The sequence below is a fragment of the Cylas formicarius genome, unplaced genomic scaffold, assembly GCF_029955315.1.
Source record: "Cylas formicarius isolate icCylForm1 unplaced genomic scaffold, icCylForm1.1 PGA_scaffold_4__25_contigs__length_36172078, whole genome shotgun sequence".
Lineage (NCBI taxonomy): Eukaryota > Metazoa > Arthropoda > Insecta > Coleoptera > Brentidae > Cylas > Cylas formicarius.
Window position 1 is genome coordinate 32450625 of NW_026844334.1, and position 10856 is coordinate 32461480.

A 10856-nucleotide genomic window follows, 5' to 3' on the forward strand; every position below is an offset into this window, starting at 1 on the left:
TGTCGCATTGTTCAAAAAAATATAACATCAAAAAAAGTTTAGCTTAATTCTTCGGAATATTTGTAAACAAACAAATATTTTGGATAATCTGAATAGAAACTGAGTAACAAGCAGCAAAACGATAACGAATGTCCCATTTTAACTTCTTGAACTTGTGCCGTATGTTTATTACGAAAACGGCAATGCTATGCAAAAATTATTCTCGCAGTTTTGTCCTTTTCTTTTAGTTGGGGATCTCAAAATGTATCATTTTTTGTTTCGCCCTGTCTCTCAAAAATTAAGAAAGGCAGGAATATTTTGTAAGTTTCACTAACAAAAAAGTTACTGATTATGCTGTGTTAGATACGTCTTTTATTTTTCTAATTTCGAGAAATACGTCAAATAATCTAAATCTTCAGATTTGACTTTGAGATTTATATTTTCATTGTGAACATAATTTAACTAAGCACATTCTAACAGTACACCAATTTACTATAGATAGCACGGCGGTGATCGGAAGTCAATATTTGCGACAGTGCGAAAGCAAGAAATATGCACAAGAATTGATTGTTAACAAATTGAGAACTCATGGCGCTAAATGGATTACAACTGACTTCTTGCTGTGCGATGGCGATGGAGCTTATGGCGCCTACATGTTGTCATCGGGGATGTAAGTTGTAAATTTTTCAACTTGGTAGGAAAATATTCACATCGGCAAACTTCTGTTATATACAAATATTTGGAACTCTATCCTTTGTTCTTTTTTTTTTATTTTTTTTTTCTCGAATTTGAAGTCTCATATTTTGCGGACATATGCTAATCTGTAATGTCATAATACCAAGCTGATAGCTAATTAACCAGAACCTTTATTAAAATTGAGCAAAGTACTATGCTTACTGTCAAATCTTCTGGATTCATCTTGCGTCAGTTGTCGAGGAATATGCAAATTGTCTTAGGAGTTTCTTTAAAAAATTGACAAGTCCTTATGGAGAGCACATCAAGTACAAAAGCAGAAAGAAGAGGATCACCTACTAAAACTTTCAAGATTACTCTGTACAATGACCATGATGTAATCCCAAATTTTCTTAAAATATCTTCTCACGTCAAAACCTCATCTGCTTGTAACATTCTTCTTCAATTTGGTTTTGCTTTATTACGAGAAAGACTTCATCATACCCGTATAGAAATCGCATTCAAAAATTTTATAAACTGACGGCAACACTAGTGAAACCATCTATCTTTTCTCAACTACCAAACACTCTGGTAAATGTATCATCGCCCAAAGTTTCTGAGACGGAAAAATTAATTCTCATGGTGGATTCTAACTTCATCCCAAAAGAGAAAAACATTTTAAATGTCGTCGAGTCTATCCTAAAGGAAGTGCAATATGAAACAGCTCATGAAATTCGATTTGAAACCGCAAAAACCAATAAAAAGTCCAAACCTTCTAGCACATCCTTAAAATAAAATCCCGAAATCGTAATTATAAAAGCAGATAAAGGAAATAAAAAATGAACACTAGTGAATATCAAGAAAAAACTGAAGATATCCTTACAGGCTATCGTCAACATAAAAAGATCGTACGTCATCTATGGAAAGCAACTCTAAATCTCTTAAGGTTTCTTTTCTATCAAAATCCATGAAAACGTGTGTCACTCCTCCTGGTTCTAAAATTCCTCGTCTCTGCGCACTCCCTAAGATTCACAAACCAGGTTCCCCAACAAATTGGTAGTTTCGTGCTTAATTCTTTTCGTTTCTTTGGACAATTGAGAACCATTACATCCATCTGTACTAAAGTTCCTATTCCTGAAACTCTCAACAGTATCTTAAAACCCGGGAATCTGGAACCAAACCATTTTATCTTAATTGAAAATTGCTTGTCTAGAACACTTGTAATATTCAAATTTATCAACAAATTTCGGGAACAGCTATGGGTCCTCCAGTACCACCAGTCATTCCGAATTTAATAAGCCTTTGAGAAAAAATCCCTCGACACCTTTTAATTCCAAAATTATAGAAACGCTATGTTGATGATATTATTGTTATTTGGTCTCATAGTCAAGAATCCCTAAAACTATCTGAATCGGAGTTGCTGAACCTAGAACTAAAATACGTTACATCTGCTCTCCTCTCTAATAATTTGCATTTGAGGGATATTAAGTGCTCTATCATAAAATACACTTCACCAAACCCTTCCAAAGACAATGAGTCCAAAAGCATTTGCACTTGCCACTGTTGTCCTCCCGTACATTGATAACATCGCTCACCATATACAAAAGTTCTTAAGAAATGTAACGTCAAAACCAGATTTGTCACTTGTCCAAACATTTTTCAACATTTTCGTTTCCTCAAAGACAAACTTCCGTTCGAAATACCAGGAGTTTACAGAATTCCATACATATGCGGCAAAGAATGCAATGGAATCACCGGACGGAAAATATCAATTATCGAAATCCGAGAATCTATAGAAATCTATAAGCCATCAAACAATCTTAACTACGATTCAGATCTTTACCTATCACTAATATAGGAATTAGTCATCCGAAACAACACTCATGTCCCTCCTGTAGCTCCGCCCGCCTCAAACAATATGTGGGCAGTTGCACCGTGTGCCAAATAAAACGATCTGGAAACAAATAGGAGATACGAAAGAAAGTTTCGTACAAAATATTATAATTTTGTTGATACAGGGTGTCCCAAAAGTTTTCCCTCCGAAATCAATTTGGTATTTTAAATGGAACACATGACATTTTTTTGAATCCTTGGTTAACATAACGGTCACTTTCTTATGAAATTCCTATTCGAATTTTGCATAGTTTAGGCAGAAATTGACGTTAAGTGTTTCATGATTCATTCATTCATGATTGATTGTCCCATATGAAATTGTATTGTGATGCTACTGATCAAAGTATTGCAACGAAAAATTAACCACAGACTAAGGAGTTGATGTACAGTATAGAGTAAATTTAAAAAAAAATAATTCACTTGTTAATGTATTTGTTAACCCTGTATTGTTAGCAATAGCTTTTATTCGTATATCTGCAGTATTGTATCTTTAAAAGTAGTATCATGTCTTTGCAATTTAAAAAATACTTAATATTGCCTAATGTGGGCAGTTTTAAATTCAACAAGACTTTATACGGGGTTATCTTAATCGAATATCTCAAAAAGTAAATAAAATTTAAATTTAAGATAAATTACAAACTTACTTTATTTTTTGTCCTAGAATTGATATCTGAATAAAATTATAGGGTGTTCAATTTGAAAATCTTGAGAATTTGTTAACTGAATTCGCCAAAACAGCACCACCTATTTGGGACATCCTCTATAGGCTGAGGCGCATCTATCAAATTGAATCAGTATTGCATCATCTCCTTAGTCTGTGGTTATATTTTCGTTGCCTACCTAGATCAGAATATGAAAAAAAAAACAACCCCAATTTCTGACAAATCTATGCATGTGTCGAATAGGAATTTGTTAAAAAAATATCCTTTATTTTAACCAAGGATTCAAAAAATCTCCAAATATACAAGTTGATTCAATTTAAAATAACAAAGATGATGTCGGAGGGACAATTTTGCGACACCCTGTATCAACAAAATCATAATATTTTTAATCTTAAGAAAATTTTGTACGAAACTTTTTTTCGTATCTCTTATGGGTTTCCAGATCGTATAGTGGATCGTTTTACTTGGCACACGGTGTACATATTAGAATGCGAACTAACTTCCGTTAAGCTCCAACGAAACCAACAGGATGATTTATTTTTTTATAAACAACACAGGAGGAATCCAAAAAGTTTATGAATAGGACTTCAGTAATAAAAAAGTTGAAAAGTAAAAGATGTCAACCCATCGAGGCCATGATTATTTGAAATATTTTGGCTCTAGGGATAACACTTTTCAAGGCGCTACTCTACCATTTTATAAGTGGCAGCATGGTTGCAAAAATACCACATGTCTTCAATTTAATTTAGAGACTAATAACTGGTGAAAAGTTAAATTAATTAAATATTTCAGAGCATACTGTACCTGGCGCGATAACAGTAAAATTGGAACATGGCAGAGTAATGTCGAAGCAGGAGTGTCAGTTGATTGCAGTAAGTTGTCGCTCGGTTCTGTTAAATTGTTTAGTGATTTCGTTATCTTGTATGAATGCTAGGAAGAACACTAAGTTTATTTCAGAAAGGTGTAAGGTAATAAAACCTCATTAGGCATGCAACGGTACAGCAGGATAATTGAACGAATTCGTAAGGTAAAAAATTCCTCCTTTTTACCACTGAAAATGGGGTGCCAAATTCATCTCTGTTGGAAACACTTTGTTTTAACAGAATAAAAAGGGCTCATTACATACATGTCTTTGCAATTGTTTAGCCAATCCAAAAAATTGATAATATACAAGGTGTTCCGTTGAAAAACTTATTTTAGCTCAAGCCAGCCATTTTAAAAAACCGTCGTGGACACTAGTTTCGTGGTCACCCTGTATAGCTGCTAAAGATATAGCGGACCTGCTATACGAATAATACAGGAAGAACTTATGAAGCACTTTCGTGATGATACCTTTTCTCGGAACCTGTTGAAAGTTTCCCAAAAGCTTCAAGAAAATTTTGTTTATTTCCATTTATACGCAGGAAATATTATATTATTATAGATAGTAATATTAAATAATTCTTGAATGTTTCGGGAAATTCTGAGGGGCAAATCGCCAACCAAAATTGGTAGGCCAGATTTCACACAAACCTTTGATTTCACAAATTTCACGGATTTAACAAAAATTTCACACATTTCCAAATGACTCCAGATATCACTGGTTATGAAGAATACTTTATAGGTTATGTGGGAAGTTTTTGTATTCCGCCGTAATTGAAACACTCTTAAGTAAGAACAATATATGAAAGACATATCTATTTTTTTTTCAAAAAGTGAGAAACCTAAATTTTCAAAAATGTTTTCTGAACATTTTGTTCCTATTTTTTTTATTTAATTAACGTTTTTTTTTTTCATTGAAAAGGACATGTTTAATACATTTAGTTAGCAATTTATATAACAATTCTTAAATTTTCTATACAGCCAAATAGAAAAAAAGCAGGGAAAATTAGCTTACATACAAAATACCTCTAATTCAATCAAAAATTCCAATTAAATTTGTTTGTTCAATAATAGGAGTTTCAAATCAACAATGGTGAACTATTCGAATGCAGAAATGGCAGATATTTACAAACGAAATTTCCTTGAAAGCGTAAATGCGTTTATTATATCTTAAGGCAGACGTTGTTTAAATAACAATATAGAAGAAATTATTCATAGTTTACATATGAATCGATCAATTAGTTGTGTAATTGTTTTGAAGATAAATGCTAAATTTATTTAATTAATTAATTTAAATAATTGAATCATAATATAATTTAGTCATTTTTTATTGTTGTATTTATTTTAATACAAAGAAGTCTCTAAGAGGTTTAAAAAAACATAATGAAGACATAAGTGTTAGTAAATAACACAAATTAAAAAGATAGTTTATTGTTTACAACATTTGTAAAAAATACATAAAAATGAGTTTTTTTAGTTCTTTTTTATAATAAACAGTGAACGCCTAAAATACAGAATAAATGTATTTAAAAATAAGGCATTGAATTTAAAGGAAAATGCTTGTATATGTGCATCATAATATTTTGGTTATGATTTTTTTGTAGTAAACAGGGTGGGTCAAAAAGTAGATGTCAATAATGATGTTCCTTTGTTTAAACTTAACGCCATTTTTTTAAATCGACTAACCAAACTTAAACTGTAACTGTAACTTAAATCTATATTATACTCAGATACTGTTAAGTGATGAAGCCACGTTTTGTTTAAATGGTACTTTAAATAAACAAAACTGTAGGTATTGGAGTTCAAATAATTCCGGATGAATGAGATAAATTCATAAATCATAAATAACAAAATTACTGGACTTTATTTCTTAGATCAAAATCATACTGGAGACCGACAATTCTCTCACATTTTATTGATATGACATGCCAGATAGACAGATTTGGTTTCAGCAGGATGGAGCTCCGCCCTATTTGGTTCCACGAGCGCGTTAACAAAATGTAAAAGATCTCAGCTATTACCTCACTGGATTTGTCATTTTGGGAATATTTAAAATCAAAAGTAGATAAGGAAAAAGCACTAAATTTAGATGATGTAACATTTAGAATTAGATACGAAATAGGCAAATTAGTTAAAATATCCTTGGTAGTGTTTTGGTTTGGTTTAGGGTTTTTAAATTTATTAGCATAATGTCAAGATATTAATGGTGGGCATTTTTTTTCAACACCTGATAAAATAATTTCTTTGACATGATTTTTATTCTTTTGCTCATAAAATTCAAAAACGGATTTTCTAAAGTGGTGTTGCACTAAAAAAAAATCTTGGTATCGACTTCTTTTTTTGCCGTAACCTGTATATTTTCTATTTACTGCAAAAGATGCGCAAGAAAAAATTATGATGGACGTGTATGAGCATTTTTCTTGAAATCCCATATCTGATTTTTAAATAAATTTGTTTCATATTTTTGCCGTTAATTTATAATTTAAAACAATGTTTCTAATCGAGCTTTGTCTATTTGGATGTTGTTCAGCAATTGTTTTAATTGATTTGATTTTGATTTGTTCCATTCTTAGACATTAAACAATTTAATCATATATTATGCAACAAAAACTTTGCCAAATGTGTTGCATAGTTTACTTTTTCTACGACCGTTAGTTTTTGGGCACTTTTTGGCAAAACAACAGCAATACAGTGACTGACATAACCGTCAGAATTGACAAACGTCAAACTTCAAACCGTGTCGTAAAATCTCCGAAAACATCCGATTCCTCCAAAACCCGTGCTGTAATATCCCTGAAATGTCCAAGCAGCTCGGATCCGTGGGAAACTCACATGGCAAAATGACACTTTCCGCCCGCTTTATTGGTGTATAAAAAGTTTTGTGATAATAACTTACGCACTAGCCATCAGTTATAACTATTTGTTGAACTATGATATTCTATTACAATGTTCCGCCGTTAGCATTTTTGCAATGGATTTTTTTACATTTTTTGTAACAGAAAAATGTATGCAAGGTCAACATTTGTTTCAATACCAAATAAGTTAAATTTATAAAAGCGTCACTTTACCACGTGACTTTCGTTTCCCACGGATACGAGCCACTTCGGACATTTTCGCGATATTGCCGTACGAGTTTGATAGCAATCGGATATTTTCGGAGATATTACTGAACGGCTTGACGTTTGTTAATTCTGACAGTCATGTCAGTGAATATATTCGGGTTGTTTTGCATAAATAAACCCAAAAACTAATGGTAATAGAAAAAGTATAGTATACAACACGATTGGTATACTTTTTAAGTCAAATGCCGTTAACTGCAATTGTGGCATAACATACTATTGAGTCACTAGCTGCTCAAGTTCGACTAAAATCTTACCTCGGGTGAAAATACAATAGATAGGATAGAATTCTATTGACTATATTTTTTCAATTTCACAAGTCAAGGGAAGAAATATAGATTGGAAGAAAATATATAATAAAAAAAATACAAAACAACAACGTAAAGGAAAATATTATTTAACATATTTTTTAAATCTTTAAAAATATATTTTTTATTTTATCAGGGAGACAGTGATAAGTCTTGAAGACTGGATAGTTTTAACAAAATAAATAAGAACTAAAAGTTTAGTGTGTGTGTAAATTTACATCTCTAAGGAAGGTTTGATTATGGGAAACCAATTTAGTCCTTTGTTAGCCGAGATTTTTATGGATAATTTGAAAAATATAATACTAGAATATCCTTTAAGTAAAAGTTTTCTATGGTGGTATCGATACGTGGATGATGTCTTTGCTTGCTTTCTTGGAACGGACAGACAATTGAATTCTTTTTTAAATTACATTAACTCATTACATAATCGTATAAAATTCACTATCGAGATTGAACACGATAACTCTATTAATTTTTTAGACTTAACTTTTACGAATACGCAAAACCAATTAGATTTTTCCATTTACCATAAGCATTCACGCACGGACACAGTCATACATAACAGCTCAGCACTCTTTTATACACAAACTTCTTAATACGCCACTCTCAACAGAAAACTACAACAAAGAACTTAATATCATTAAACCAATTGCACTGAACAATGGCTACAATCCCTTCATTATCGATAAAATTATAAATAAAAAACAAATCCAGGCAATAGTAAACTCTATTTATCCGAAATCTAATACAGAACACATTACATACATAGGAGAACCCAGTGAAAAAGTTTCAAAGCATTTGACAAAATGTGGTTTAAAAATAGCTTTCAGAACTAACAACACAAAAGGAAAATTTTTAAAAAACAATAAAACGAAATGACCAAAATCTCAAAAATCAGGTGTCTACAGGCGGATATTGTGATAAAATTTATATTGGACAAACAGGTAGATCATTCAAGAAATGCATTAACGAACATAAAAGAGCGATTAAAAACAATAGTCTAGATTCTAATTATGCTACACACTTAAACACAGAAAAACACATTTTTGACGATAATTTTGATATTGTACATACAGCCACAAAAAGTTGAAAATTAAATTTATTGGAAGCCAATGAGACATTCAAATGTATTGCTTAACGCTCAATTAGATTTAAATACCTCATTATTATTATTTTATTTTATTTTATTTTTATTGTCATTTTTCGGTATATATAGTAGCAGGTAGTTTGTAAATAATACATTTGATAAAGACACGGTGTTGCCGAAACAATTGTCATGTAAAAATATATGAATTCGTGAAAATCTGAACTTTTAGTTATTATTTATTTTGTTAAATTGATTTTCATCAAGTAAAAGCCACCTCAGTTCAATTTCTGGATAGTTTTTCCTACACTTGGTTAATTTAAGTTTAGGCATTTCAAGATTAGAATTTCTTAAGTGGCAAATTTAAAAAAATGGTAGGTCCACTTTTTTAGTAGTAGAGACTAGTAGAGATACGACAGAGGCACGATTCTATGCACGCAAAAAATAGGTTGGCATTGAGTTTTGTAACCTTCGCCAACTAATACTCGAATTGCGTTTTTTGCAAACTAAAAGTACTTTTTGCAGCTGTACTGGTACCCCATACAGCTTTGAGTAGAAAACCCGATAATAGTACATTTTTAATATGCTAAAACTAATAAACGGTTTGCGCCATCTCATCAAATATATAATAGTGGATACATGTGCAGACCAAATCAAACTGTCATCAATAGTTGAACCGAGTAACCTCACACTATTTCACACTAAGAAAGTTCACCACTCTGTTCAACACATTGGTTGTGAAAGGAGGTAGTTTAGTTAGTTAGTAGTTCAGTTAGTTTCAATGGTATCTTCACCGAAAAAAATTTCAACATCAAGTCGTGAGGAACGCAGTCGAAAACCTTGGAGTTATCAATTGTTTTCACCGCTCTCAAATAACTTCCCCAAAACCGATCTTTTCAAATTTGTTTCCTTTTTAAAAGAAAAAGAGTGAATTTTTTCCGATTACAATTATTTTTATCTCCAGAGAAGAACCTTTACTGATCTGTTTTGACTTTTATTAGTATCGAAATTACAACGGGGCCAATAACAATTTGACTGCACAAGGAAATTAAGAGAACCTGGAATTCCCTATTATATTACTTTACACTTTTCTGAAATAGTCTATAGGATCTTTTAAACAATATTAGCGAGATTTTTTTTACAGATTGTGCGAAAGACTTTATGTTGTATAATCACAACCAGGCTTGCGAAGGAAATGGAAACTATAAGACCTTACAACAGACCATGAACGGCGATGTTACTTACTACTATTGCGTGGATTCTGACGGATTTGCCAAAACCGATTTCCTGACCAATAACAATATAGACTGCTCCCTCTATTATTAAAACATTAGTTGTAAATTTTAGTATTGGTGAAACAAATAAATAGACATTATTTAACATTATTTGCCCAATTTAATTAACATTTACATTTACTACGTTTATTGCAGTAGGCTCATTGCAGGGTAATATACGTTGTTTTGTTATGGCGACGATGACGTGGCTCCCTTGCAACGCGTAGGCGTAAGTATCATAAATTTTCTGAAATTTTAATTTGCTATTTGTGAGTAGATTTATGAGCAATTGATTAGCTTCTCTCGTTTGTTATTGAACTAGTAATCTTCAGTTTATGACACCACGACCCGCAAATTGGTACTCATATTTATTTACGGATATATTGACGATGATACCTTCTATCTATACGTAGAAATAACCTAAAGATTTTACTTATCTTCTTAAATGGAAAAAGTATTATAATTGACGGGATTATCGTATTACATAAGAAGTTAATTTGTAAAAATAATCAAATTCACAGAAATGCGAATCTATCAAAAAATACTAGAAAGTGTTACGCAATTGAAGTGTTTTAATAGAAAAATTCTTTTTTAAAAAAATATTGAATGGAACACCGCATCCTTATGAAGAAAGAGTACAAAAATAAATAGTCTTACCCAAAAGTTCCTGTTTTATCTTGATATTTTAAAATTTCGAATTACACGATGGAATTCATATCACTATTCCAAATTTCAAGTTGAAACTCGAAATTTTATTAACGGGACACGCCTAAAAACCATTTTTCCCTGGGATAAAGATTATTAACAAAAACACAAATTATATAATTTTTTTTTTGATATGTGGCTATTCTCTTGCACTGTGTTTGTTTCGAACATTCCTTTTCAGTCATAAAAAGTAGTATCTAAAGAAATGTAAAATGTTGAAATTATTATTGTGCCGATCAGTGTGTTTAGACGAGTCACTATCTTGACCGCGATACCCAATTGCATGGTATTGGTATGCA

The 10856-nt window shown here is 31.6% G+C and overlaps 1 protein-coding gene across 1 annotated transcript in view; it reads left to right on the forward strand.

The window, feature by feature from the left end:
• LOC132701013 (uncharacterized) overlaps positions 1-9939 on the forward strand; it is a 41245-nt gene extending 31306 nt beyond the window's left edge. Inside the window, exons 7-9 of the mRNA XM_060668630.1 lie at positions 478-649; positions 3999-4078; positions 9723-9939. Coding sequence (XP_060524613.1) covers positions 478-649; positions 3999-4078; positions 9723-9904 — 434 coding nt within the window. The 3' untranslated portion in view covers positions 9905-9939. The remainder of the gene's footprint in view (positions 1-477; positions 650-3998; positions 4079-9722) is intronic.
• Positions 9940-10856: the final 917 nt, after the last annotated feature.